Source organism: Protopterus annectens, chromosome 1.part1, assembly GCF_019279795.1.
Source record: "Protopterus annectens isolate FY-2018-M chromosome 1.part1, PAN1.0, whole genome shotgun sequence".
Classification (NCBI taxonomy): Eukaryota; Metazoa; Chordata; order Ceratodontiformes; family Protopteridae; genus Protopterus; species Protopterus annectens.
The window spans coordinates 1747914310-1747928225 of NC_056726.1; the positions used below are offsets into that span (position 1 = coordinate 1747914310).

At 41.6% G+C, this 13916-nt stretch overlaps 1 protein-coding gene across 1 annotated transcript in view; it reads left to right on the forward strand.

The window, feature by feature from the left end:
• SLC9A1 (solute carrier family 9 member A1) overlaps positions 1–13916 on the forward strand; it is a 1681881-nt gene that overhangs the window by 924487 nt on the left and 743478 nt on the right. Inside the window, 1 exon segment of the mRNA XM_044084290.1 lies at positions 5614–5643. Coding sequence (XP_043940225.1) covers positions 5614–5643 — 30 coding nt within the window.

A 13916-nucleotide genomic window follows, 5' to 3' on the forward strand; every position in this document is an offset into this window, starting at 1 on the left:
TATGAAAATATACTCTTGCTCAAACACTTTCCAGTTCTCTGCAGTATTATTGTCCAACACAAGTACACTGGATTTTCAAAATCTATCTGCCATGCCCACAGAGTATGCACAAACACACTGAAAATATGGCAGTTGTATCTATGGACGAAGAAGCTACTGTATGCTTGTAACAACATTCAAATGCACAATAAACTCTTCAAAATACTGTATTTTGTGAAATATGCTCTGAAATGGCTGTATTTTGCCAAATAACTTTATTGTAATACTTTGCAAACATATGAAAATACTTTATGCACTTCTGATAACTCGGATATCTTTAATATGAAAAATACATGCTTAGCGAAAATAGAACTGCGGTGGTGGTGCTGCGGTAATGTTGTCGCCTCACAGTAAGACGCTGTCCGGTTCGATTCTCAGCTAGAGCGTCTTCTGCGTGGAGACATGCGTGAATGGGCGTACCTTCATTGAAGGTTGTGCGTCAGGGCTGGTAGCTCGGCATGTAAAAATCAACTACCAATCATTAGCGGACCGGAGTTCCGCTGTGGCGACCCCTAACCGGGAAAAGCCGAAAGAGACAACAACAACATGCTTAGCGAAAATGTGGTTGTTTCCTCTTATTTTATTTGTTTTATGCAATTCTGACCTTATTTCAATAATTTTCCGTAGTAATTTGAATATTTTTATCAATATCGTACATATCGATTTATTTGAATATAGTTTAGTGTGCTGTATGCCTTGTTTCATTTTTTGCAAATAAGAAATTTGAGCAAGTTTTAACATCTGCAATTTGTTTCTGATCTGTTTTGTGTATTATGCTTGCAGTAGGGATGGATCCACCCTTGTATATTCCTCCAATACCTACCCAGGTGCCTCTTGGACTTCAGCTAGAGAAACTGGAACTCTTTCTAGCAACATGTCATTTTGGCCAAGCTTCCTTTAACACCATGCCCTTTTAGACTTGCCCCTTCTAACACCATGCCGCTCATCGCTCTCTAACATAGATGACAAGTAGGCGGGGTATTTTGTTTAGATGCTTTAATACATAGAAACACATCAGGATGGATAGCAGCATCATAAAATATAAACAAACTGATTAACAGACAGACCTTTACATACATACATACATCTCAAAACCTTATTACAAAATGGCGGTCAGGCTCGCAGATGCTCAGTATGTACACACTTGTGCAAGCCCTTGGGTAGCTTCTTAAAGTGTACATACACACTGATCTACAGCACTGATCACTGCTAACATCTTTCTGAGATTTCTGTGCTTCCGTCTGTTCCACAGAGCCTGCAGTTTCACCCTACTAGAAACTACTCCAAATGTCATGTTTGATGCATCTGCATTGACAGACAGAGACAGGTCAGAAGGGAGAATGGAAGGCCTGGATTTCAAGAGATCTGGTCTACCCATCAGAAAACCTCCCTTTTTACAAATTCTAGAAGAGGCTCTGAAAAGACAATGGTTGAAGATGCTGACATGAGACACCTCCAAATTTTCCTTGTTTGGAGGTTGGCTGGAGAAGCATGAAAATCATCGATACCATGAACCGCCAAATCTTGAGGAATTCTCTTGCAGGTGCCTGGCTTTGGTTGGAAAAATAGGGAAAAAACTGTTGAAACATATCTGTCTTTCTCTGGAGGAAAAAAAGGCTCTTCCCAGAGCAGAATCTAGCAAATACAATCCTGTTAGAAGGAATGAGAAAAGATTTCTGGAAGTTGATTTCAAAAAGGAGAGTAAGGAGAAGATCCTGAATAGATGTTACTCTCTTCACAGCTGGGAAAGGAGTCTGCAAAAATAGGATGGTCAGGTTAACTGCCTCTCTTTATGCCTTTCTTTGTTTTAATTTTTTTTTATTTATTTTGTGGTAATATTGCACTTGGGACACTTCTACTATGTTTTTACATAAGGAGGACTGGAACTATTCGTCTCATGGCAGTAGGTGTTTATTTGGTTTGTCTCAGTTGGGGAACAAACAAAAGGGCTCCAAGTGTAGTCATTTTGTTGGCCAAAGGGCTCATTAATCGGGTTTCTGTATTTTCAGTGCTGGTATAAATTTGGAGCATTAGCAAGAAGCTGCTGTCCATGCCAGTGCCCTGTACAGATGCAACCCCCTACAAGCAATTGTCCCTATAGAACTGCCCATAAAGCTGTACTCTGTACATCTATAAGTATGGAGCCAAATACCTTGCACACAGACCAGCCTAGCACAGCTAGTTTGCACATCGAGTGGCAACACCATTAAATTCAGTAGAATTTAGAATTGTATAATCCCACCACCAAAAAAGCACCCTTAATAGCTTTCTGTTAACTCCTGTACTCCACACTCTTGTAGCTCACCTATTAGGCCGACAATATGAATATGCAATTTCCTAACTTCTGTGCAGCCAGCCTGATGAATATGGGTATGTTGAGACAATGTAGCAATTGTCTTATGTTTAACAACCGGTTAATTCTTAAAGTAACGGATACAGTGTGAGAGAGGTATACATACAGTGTCACTGGATGCTAAACTCTTACATACAAGCACACATCAGGTTATCAAAACCATGCCCACAACACCCACCACAAATAGCACACAACACACACATAATCAACTTTTGCTGAGGCAGTTAAATGCAATCTTCCTATACAACAAAGACCTCCTACACAACCCTTTGGCAAAGATTATCCTCAGCAAACTCAAAAGCAACACCTAAAACTACACATACAACCACACTCAGTGGACCCCCAAATACAAAACCCATAAGGCAAGCAAACACACTTCCCAGGACTCTAGTCATAGGTGACTCCATTGTAAGACATTCTAATGCCCCTCTAGTCAAGTTGAACAAGAAGGTAAAGGCCCATCTGATGCCGGGATCTGCCAAATTATGTATGTACTCAAGTCACTGCACGAGAGGTACCAGTATGATTCCATCATATCCCATAATCATGTAAATGACCTGAGACATACCTCCCTAGACTAAATGAAGAGAGACATTATAGGTTTCTCTGGCTGTCTCAAGCTGGTATGTGCCTAGCACTGAGCATTACATTACCTTCACCAAGGATGATGCCACAATATGAACAAAAGATGATTGGTTTTAACAGTTGATTACGTTTCTGGTGTCATTCTAACAGGATTCGATATCTGTGAGCATGGGAAAACATGGTTAACAGACCACATTGCTTTGCCAAGGATGGTCTATACCTGTCCCCCTGTAGGCTATCAAATACTGGCTAAAACTTTATCCTCCCTCATAGGACCCTTTTTTAGGTTATGCTAAACTGACAAACCTACTGACATAGCAAAATCAACTTGACTAAACATCAAGGCTCAATGCCAGGAGCCTAAACAAAAAACTGCACTCCCTCCAAGACCTTATCACCCTTGCAGTTACTGAAACTTGGTTTAAAGCTGGAGAGAGTATCCTGACAGGACATTGTTTCAGTGCTTTCCACACTTTCAGACCATTAGATGCACAGAAAAGGACTGGAGGCTTCTCACCATACATCAAAAAAAAAAAAAAAGCATACCTGTAGGTTGGTTAAGCAGGATGATTCACTGGAGTTCCTCCACATTCAGATCACTATAGATAAAATCCCGTACCATATCCTATCAACAGGTCACACACTATGCCCTACAAAACTCAAAGCACATAGTTAGACCTACTGGAGATGCTCAACAGCCAGTCTTACACTTGACTCATGGGGGACTTTAACTACCTCTCTATAGACTTAGAATTCTACATGGCCTCATATCTGCAGGCAGAGAGATTCCTGGATTTCATAAACGCAAAGACACTTCACCAGTTAGTACATATGCCCAGTACAGGTTCTAAAATACTGGACCTCATATTCACAAACATGGGAAAATGTTACACTTCCCCAAATGCTACGTCTTCCCTGGTAAAGTTCAACCATAAAGCTGTCTCAATCAAAATCAACTCAGTAATCCCATTAAACCCTTTAACAGTTGGGGACTATTCCAAGGCAATCTACCTTTTATTAAACAATAATATGCCAAAATTCAATTCCCCTCCAAAACCAGGGAACACAGGAGCCTGCAAAGAATTGTGCACAGAAGCCCTGTATAACCATGTCAGTGCCTGCATACAGAAGTAAGCCAAAGGTAAGTCCAAAAACAAACTACTGAAAAAAACAAAATTAAGCCACATGCAGATGAGACGTTTATTATCCTGGTAACTCAGTCTCTCGCCTTCGAGGGATAAACAGTTCAATGTGCCATCACATTAAAGTCACAAATTTTAATTGATTGCCAGTTAGCTTAATTTAACTTTAAAAAGTTCCCCACAAAGAGGAAAGAGTACCATAATTAAATATAAATGTAGTTTCAAGCTGATTTAATTTCCTAGCAAAATCTCCTCTTTGTCTCCTACCACAGGTTGTGCTAAAACACTAAAGGCCAAAGACTCCCTCACTGGAATGTACCATATGAAAATGACTAGCAACTGGCTATCCATATTACCTTTCCTAATCCCTGCCAGATTCTCCAAAATTCTAGTTTTTACCTTCCTTCTGGTTTGTCTGATGTACCATTTGACAACATCACACCCTCAACTCAAAATATAAATGACACCACACGAATAGCAATGAAGCATATTCTTGGATACATATTTACGGCCATTAATAAGTGTGTTGAAGATATTCTGAATCCTTCCACACACACACAACAATTTCCACAAGGAAACAGCCCCACTGGTTTAGAAGTAGCCAACTGTCCAAAGCAAAGATGATTAAGCAACTCCTTCAGATTACAAAAACAGCCATAAGGAAACTTGATATGTTCTGGGAATAATTGCCCCAAAAATTCATCCAAAACAACCATGGGCCATAAACTCATAACCACCTTTTTCAAAATTTTGGAGAAAGGGACTGTATTTGGTAACAAAAAAACTTTTTACCACAGTCCTTCTCCTCCAAATCAACCTTATCATTGTGTTCTCCAAGTCCTAACAATGCCCCGCCAATTACAAGACTCCCTCTCCACTAATCTAAATTTAGCTCTCTCCAAAACATCCTTGAAGTAACTCCTATCCAAAAGTCTTTGTTCAACCTGAGATAAATAACTTTACCTAAACCCTAAATCTGAAATATTCAAAAAATTCTCTTGAGTTCACCATAAGAGAGAGAGTTAAAAAGATGTGAGGGATGCATGCTAGAAGCATGATGAAAATTGTTTACACCCATAGGTTTTCTATAAGACCTAAACTGAAACTTTCCACTAGCATCCACAAAAAACTCAACATCCAAAAAGATCATAGAAAAATAGTCAACCAGATAACTAAATTTTAAACCATGATCATTGCTATTCAGTGTGTCCATAAACTTTTTGAAATCTTCCACCGTGCTCTTACAGATCAAAAACAAATCATCTGTAAAACGCTTATAGATGATCACATTCTCGGAAAGAAATTAGAATAAACTGTTTTTCAAACTTCCCCATATATAAAATTGCATATGAGGGAGCAAATGCGGCACCCACAGCAGTCCCCCTTTTCTACAAAAAAAAAAAAATAGACAAAAATCAGGCAAGTCCAAAATATAGGCAGTATGTGGGCCCTCACCCAATACACTAGCAATAGCCTCAAGACATCATATAGAAGAAATTATTATACAGTGCTGAAATATCCACAGTCACCGAAAAGTAATCTTTCTGCCATTCAAAAACCTTGATAAGCTTACATAGTTCCTGCATATTTTTAATATGTGCAGGCACTCTAATGAGATATTCCTTCAACAATGAATCCAGCAGCACCCCCACATTCTGTATATAAGTACCAATACCCAAAACGATCAGTCTACCCGGAGGGTTCCTCCAGTCCTTTTGGACTTTGAGATGATATAAAAAGTGGGTCATGAGGTTTCGCAGTGAACCATTTTTTGACATTTTGTGCAGACAAACCCCCAACCTCCCCCCTTCTCTAAAAGCTCCAATAATTCATTCTTAAAATGGGTGACAGGATTTATGACAGTTTTTTTCATAGTATTCTCCATTATGTAACAATTTATAAACCATAATCACCCAATTTCTCCCTTTATCTGCCTTCTTAAAAACAGTCACTCACATTTTCATGTACACATTTAAGTGCCTGCCATTCCACTTTGCTAAGATTGGATTTTTTAAGTCTGGATTTTTTTAAACTCTTTTGATGTTATTATACAATATCTTTTCAAACATGCATAAAACAGGAGACAGTTTGGGGATAAACTTTCAGAGCAGGGTAATGAGGGAACATTCAAACATTCATAATCCATACAAAACAAAAGGCCTTCACTCATCTTCTAGTGTATCATGAAAACTAAAATTCAAGTCACTATAATCATGTACAGACAAATTTTACAGTCTCTCACAATAGTCAGATTCATTTGAGTCTCTTGAAACACCACAATCACCTATTTTAGACAAACTTTCAAATATAGTTTCCGACAAAACCTACTTGCCTTCATCAGTAGGTTAGCTAATGTCAGGGATTTAATAGGGACAAATTTATCTCCTTTCAACAAAATATTCTTGGTGACTGGAGAAATATGCAAGTCTGATAAATTAACAAACTTTAAAGAGTCAGACTTACTTAAAACACCAATGTCCAAGTTCATTTCAAATTTCTGTGTAAAAAAGTCATAATTGATTAAAAACTTTTGCCCCTGCATCTGTTCTTACTGCTTTTGTTGTGGCCATCTTGCTGAAACCCCTTCTGCTTCTCTGACTGGCCACCTTGTACAAGACATGTCCTGGTCAGAGAGGTTCTCAAGAGACCATCTTTTTGGTTGCCGTTTCAACTTAAGATACAGTGGAATCATGTACAGATGAAAAATGAGCACCAGGTGATCTACATTTAGACAGTCACTGACGTGGTTTCTGTTGTCACTATTACACTAAACCGCTATGAAAATCCTTAATATCCCTGAACAGTTTGTTTTTCTTTTTTCACCTAATAGTATCCGATTCTATTCTTTCCAGTCTCTGCTTAATTTCACTCATTTTAGCAACAAAGAATCAGATACCTCCTTCCTCAGTGAATCTTCCAAACCATTGATCATCTGCCATAATTTGTCCAAGGATCTTAAATTCCACTTATCCAAAATCCGCAGCCAACTCAAAGTGCACTCCAATGAGACTTGTTTCCACTCCTCACACAGGTCTTGCTCCTCTTCTCCAAATTCCCAAGCAGAGAAACTATCTCCTCTGACCCCCCCCCCCCCCAGGAGTGATATTCAGACTCGGGTATTTTTCCAGCAATTTCACATCATAGAAAAGATTCAGTTCTTTGGACATTAATCTCTCCAGCTGCTCATAATAGGCAGAGAAACAATTCTGCCCCATAAAGCTCAAAGGATCCAAATCTATGAATTTGGCTTCCCTTTCTCTCTCAACATCAGAGAAAGAATAAGAAATTGGGGTTAAAACAGAAATATGCCTGGCATGGCTTCTGCTTGAGACAGACATATTAAAATACAAAACTCGATAGTGAGGAACACTGATGCCCCACTCACTAGGTCGAATAAGAAGAAAGTAACAGCTGCCTGTCAGGTGCCAGGATCTGCCACATAATGCACGCACTCAGGTCCCTCAACAACAGGTACAAATATGACTGTCATTGTACATGTGGGTATGAATGACCGGAGACGTACCTCCCTGGACTGCATGAAAAGAGATATGGAGGACCTCTCTGGTTATGTAGCCCAGGCGGGTATGACCCTAGCCCTGAGCAGCATCCTACCATCACCTAGAATGATAACCACAATACAAGCAGAAAATTGATTTCAGCAACTGGCTAACTTTCTGGTGTCATTCTAAGGGGATCCAGTATCTGCCTGGGATGACATGATTGACCAACCTCGATGCTTTGCCAGAGATGGCCTGCATCGGTCACCCCTGGGCTTCCGGATACCGGCCAAGGCTCTTGCCAACCCTATAGTGCCTTTTTAGGCAGTGTTCCAAAGATCAAATTACCACCATAACAGTTATAAACAAATGCAATCTGAGGTTCTTGTTGCTCAATGCTAGAATCATAAATCTCAAAATGCACTCGCTCAAAGCACTCCTTAAAATGGAGAACATCGACGTTTGTGCTGTAACAGAGACCTGGTTCAAGGCAACAGAAAGCACCTCTGCACTACCAGGCTATAACTCATTCCACACCTTTCGGCCCCAGAACTTGCACTGAAGCTCCAAAGGCAATGGTGTTTCCATATTCATAAACGATGCGCACACCTCCAGACTGGTAGCTCAACATAACGCATCAGAGATACTTCAGGTGCAGCTAACATTGGGTAAGACAGCGATCCAAGTCATAGCCAGCTATAGGTCCCCAACCATGTCCCAAGACTTGCACTCCAAGTTCCTAAGCACCCTGGAGAATATTAGGGTCCATCCTAACACACTCATACTGGGCGATTTCAACTAACTCTCCATTAACTGGGAAAACAACTCATGTACCAATACACTTGCCCAACGTTTCCTGGAATTCATTAATTCCAATGCCCTGGACCAGCTCGTTCTTAACCCCACTAGAGGTAGCAGCGTCCTTGACCTGGTCATTACTAACATGGGCGACTGTTGCTGTACACCAATAGTCAGCTCCACCCTGGTTAGATCCGACCGCAAACTAATCACCTTGGAAATCCAAATCCCCTCCACCTCCTAGTTAGATCCGACCACAAACTAATCACCTTAGAAATCTCCCCCCCCCACAAAGGTAACCACCATGAAAAACTTCCCCAAAGCTAACTTTGGGCTCCTAAAAACAGAGGTGGCTGACTTCATGGCACCCATGCAAATGGAGAATAGTTGCATGACCGCTGAATCGTACACCAGTGCACTGTACGAAGATGTACACAAATGCATGGATCTTGCCATACCCAGTAGAACCAAGATGCTCTCCTCCAAAAAAAAAAGGAAGCCAATCTGGTGGTCCACTGCCATAAATAAACTCTGCAACAGAAGGAAGAAACTGATGTGGAATTAGGTGAAGTCCCAAGACTGGAAAAACTCCCTTAGCCTCAACAAAAAGGTGAGATGCCTCATCAAATCCTCTAAAGCTAGCTCTGAAAACAGAATTACAGTAGATAATAAAGATAACCACAAGGCCTTCTATGTAAAGAATCTCCACGGCAATACCCAGATTTGCTCTGAGCTACTGGACAATAGTACCTCCTATACCGAGCCAATGACAGATTCAATGCCAACTTTACACCCCCCCCCCCCCCCAAAAGACCAATCACAATACCAGTAGATTGCCATGCACCCAGTATTACTGCTGCACAGGTTAAAACAGCACTGTCCAAGGCCAAGAATACAGCTTCTATGGGACCTGACAATATCCCTGGCTGTGTTCTACATGAACTATAGAGTGAACTGGCATCTCATCTGTGTACCCTGTTCAATCACAGCCTCGCCTCAGGCTTTGTCCCTACAAAATGGCACACTGCTACAGTCATCTCTCTCCACAAAGGAGGAATGATTACAGGCCCTGGGAACTATCGCCCCATTAGCCTGATGAGTCTGATATGCAAAGCTATGGAATGTATCATGATGGACCTAATAAACAAGGGTATAGGGAATCTCCAAACTCTGGATCCCACACAGTTTGGTTTTGTGAAAGGTAGATCATGCCTGCTCAACTTGGTCGATGACTTTGAGTCAAGTCACCACAGCTGTAGATGAAGGCAAGGTGGTTAATACAGCCTATCTTGATCTGGCCATGGCCTTTGATACCATATTTCCCACTCAGGAATCATAGAAAAACTCACTAAGCTAGGTATCAACCCCTATATCAATAGGTGGGTTGCAAACTGGCTCACAGATAGAACCCACAATGTGAAAGTAGCTGACTCCAAGTCGGACTGCCGACTAGTCACGAGTGGAGTCCCACAGGGTTCGGTCCTAGGACCTTTCCTGTTTGGTATGTACTTCTCTAAAGTCTAGTCCAACACAAATGTACTCTGGCTGACAAAGTTCACAGACGATTGCAAGTTGGAAGCTATTATTAACTCCCCAAGTGATATTGACATCCTACAGAATCGCCTCAATGAGACCAACGACTGGTGTCAGAACCATGGCCTTAAGCTCAATGCCAAAAAATGTGTCATCCCCTTTGGGAAAAACCCGGTTCCCATGAATTACCATATCAGTGGTAGTCCACTGAACACAGACGGCGTTAGAAGAGATCTGGGAACACAGGCTGACAGCAATCTCTCTTTTGATCACCATATTGCCACTGTAGTTAGAAAGTCCTCTGTGGCGCATCTCCTTAGTAAGGGTTTTGCATCCAGGAAGAAAGAGGTCATTGTCTCGCTCTACTCTTCCCTGATTAGGCCATTCATAGAGTACAATGCCGCATTTGGCATGTACCTCACTAGACCCCTGCAACAACTGGAGAGGCCGCAAAAGTACCACACAAAGAGAATCCTAGGCCTTAAACACTTGTCCTATATGGACAGACTCAAAAAACTCCAACTATTCTCTGTCTCATATCGCCTACTTAGAGGCGATCTGTGCTTGACTTGCAAAGCCATGTCTGACCCAGCTGTGTTAGAAATGCTGCATCTAAAGAAATCCCAATCCATCCACGCCACACGCTCCAGAGACCTCATCCTCATTACCACAATCAACAGAATGTACTGGAGGGACAGGTTCGTTACCCAGAGACTGCCCATACTATGGAAGACTTCCCATACAAGCGAAGCAGAGCACCTCACAGACCCTCTTCAAGAGAATTCTCAATGAGTGGATGGAAAATAGAAAATTCACCCCAAGGATAACTCCAGTGGCTCTACTTCACAGAGGCACTGGGAACTAAGGTCGGGTGGCATGATGCCAGGTTAATCCAATGGCTAGGCTTGTAAAGTCCCCAGGGCCATTAGCCTAGTACACACCTATGAACCTAAAAAACTGCCAAATACTGGGGAGGGGGGGGGAACTAAGCCACATGCAGATGAAACGTTTATTGTCTTGGTACCTCGGCTTCTCACCTTCAAGGAATAAATAGTTCAAATCTGCCATCTCATTAAATAGTCAACATTTTAATTGATTTCCAGTTAGATTCATTTAACTTTAAAAAGTTCCCACAAACATTTAAAGTGATACTACATTGACCAACATACATAAAAACAAACTACCTTGGTGGCATCCCAAATTAAACAGGTTATACAACAAAAAGAAAAAAATACAGCTAAAATCAGGAAATGCAATTCCCAGAAAGATAAAAATTCTCTCATCAAATTAAACCAGCAACTAATTGCTGGTGATTTGCTGCTTTATTTAAACTGTTTTTTTGCTGTTGTGACTGTGATTTCATGCACTTTGAATTTATAATACTTCTGCATTTTATAGCATAGGCTAGATTCAGACTCACTGAATCTAGACTTTGGTATCATGTGAGCACTAACACCAGCTCTTAACTGAGATACTGATAGATCTGAGACATCTGTTTTCCCAATTAACTACAAGCGCCTGTTTTTGCTGTTCTATTGCACTTAAGTTGTATTTGCATTCTACTGTCTGTTATAATTGTCTGAACTGTTTTTTTGCCACATTTTACTGTATTAGCTGTAGCGTAGCCCAGTTCCAGGTTGGCTGTTTCGGGGTCTGTTATGTAACTGCTGTGCATCAAATTCAACCCATCGTTGTTGAAGGCCCTTCTACACCCTTATGGGAAGAGTTCTGTCTGGGTCCCAGCTAATCAAGGGTGATTGGACTAGAGCTCGGAGAGTGTGTCCTCATTGGCTAGTTTGAGTTAAAAGGGTTATTTCTTGTTTCATTTAAACCCTGTATTTGTGCTTGTTTGCGTGTAGCACTCCATCGTGCACTGCCGTGTAGCAGCGGTTACCATTGGTGGTAATAGACACAAATATTTTGCTTGTTAAATTTTCCCTTGGCACTTTGCTTGTGGTACTCCAGAGGTTTTTTCACGGCCCTGCTGTACTGTCAGGTGGAACACTGTGCCTAGCCTCAGAGGTACCAACACACCTGTCACCAACTATATTCTGTTCCAAAGGTGTGGTAACCTCTGGAAGACAAATCTGTCCCTCCAGCAGGTTTTAGTAATGTGACATACCAGGTTAAGGTCTTTAGAGCGAGTAACCAGTGTACCATTTCACTTACGGATATGCAGCATTTCCAATAAAGCAGAGTCAGAGATTGCCCTGTATACAAGGCAGAGATCGCCTCCGAGTACTCTGTGACAGTGATTTCAGATGATACACATAGGAAAGATGCTGAAGACCTTGAATTTTCCTTGTCAGGAACCTCTGTGGTCTCTCTAACTGCTGCAGGTGCTTGGAAAAGTACATACCAAAAGGGGCGCTGTACTCAATTATTGGCCTGATGAGGGAAGAGTACAGGGAGGGTATAGCTTCTTTTTTTTCTGGAGGCAATGCCCTTACTTATGAGAAGAGCAACACAGAATGCCTTTCTTACCACTGCACAGACATGGTGGTCAAAGGTAAGGTTGCTGTCAACCTGAGGTCCCAGGTCTCTCACCACTGAGTGTGTACTTAAGGTGCTGCTATTGATGTGCTAGTTAGCAGGAATATCACTCTTACCGAAAGGGATGAGGATACATTTTTTTGCTTTGAGTTTAAGGCCATGCCTTTGGCACCTATCATTTGTTTAAGACCCTCTTGCAGGATGTTGACATCATTTGGAGATTCTATGATCGCTCCCAGTTTGCGGTCATCAGCAAACTTTGCCAGTCACAGACCTTTAGTTTTTGCTTGTACTTCGGAGGAATAGATTCCAAACAGTAGACGTCCCAAGACTGATCCCTGTGGAACACCACTGGTTACAGGTCTGCTGTTGGAGGTGGATTCCCCTATTTTGACTACATGGGTTCCACCAGTGAGCTACCCATCTAAAGATATAATGGCTGACACCTAGCTGGGTGAGTCTGTCAATGATACCTGAGTGGGGGATAATGTCAAATGCCTTAACTAAGTCTAGGTAGGCTGTATGCACAGATTTCCCCTCGTCCAGGGACTTGGTGGCTGTCTCGAAGAAGTCCACCAGGTTTAACGGGCATAATCTCCTATTGGCAAATCCCAACTGAGTAGGGTCAAGTGTTTGGAGATGACCTATATCTTGTTGATAATGTCCATGACGACTTGCTCCATGGCCTTGCAGATAATGCTAGTCAGGCTAATAGGGCTATAGTTCCCAGGGACAGTGGAAGCCCCTCCTTTGTGCAAGGTAATAATGGTGGCAGTTTTCTATTCAGCTGGGACAAAGACCGTGCTTAGATTATGACTGAAAAGAGTACCCAATGGTGTTGCTAATTCTTGTTTGAGCCCATGTAGGAAACAGGCTGGGATGTTATCAGGTCCCATAGATGCTGAGTTTTTGGCCTTAGAGAGGGCATTTATTACCTGTTCTTTAGAGATAATAAGGTAGGGGATAGGTGGGTAGGGATGTCATGGGGTACGTGCAGTGGATACAGGGTAGTGCAGTTTTCACAGAACCTGTCGGCCAATAGGTTAGCTAGGTCTACAAGCTCAGTATATGAGGTATCATTAACTACCAATTCGGCACAAATCTGGGCATTTCCTTTTAGGTTAAGGATGTAACTAAAGAACGCCTTATGGTTGTCCTTAGTTGAGGAAGCTAATTTGGATTCGTAATTTGCTTTGGAGAACTTCCCAAGAAGTTCTATTTGCTTGTTTAAGCTGAGGAGTGAGTGAGTGTTAACAGTTTCCAGTAGCAATTTCTTCCTCTTACTGTAAAAGCCTGTTAATGGCAGTTGTCCGCCAGGAAGGTTTGCTCTTCCTCGAGGAGCTTATTTTGATCCTATCAGGTACAGCAGAGTCAATGCAGTTATGCAAGTGTTTGTATAAAGCATTGGTGCAGAACTCTGCATAGCTGCCAGTTCCATCTGAGGGGGGAGGTGCAGTGAAGTTATTTACACCATCC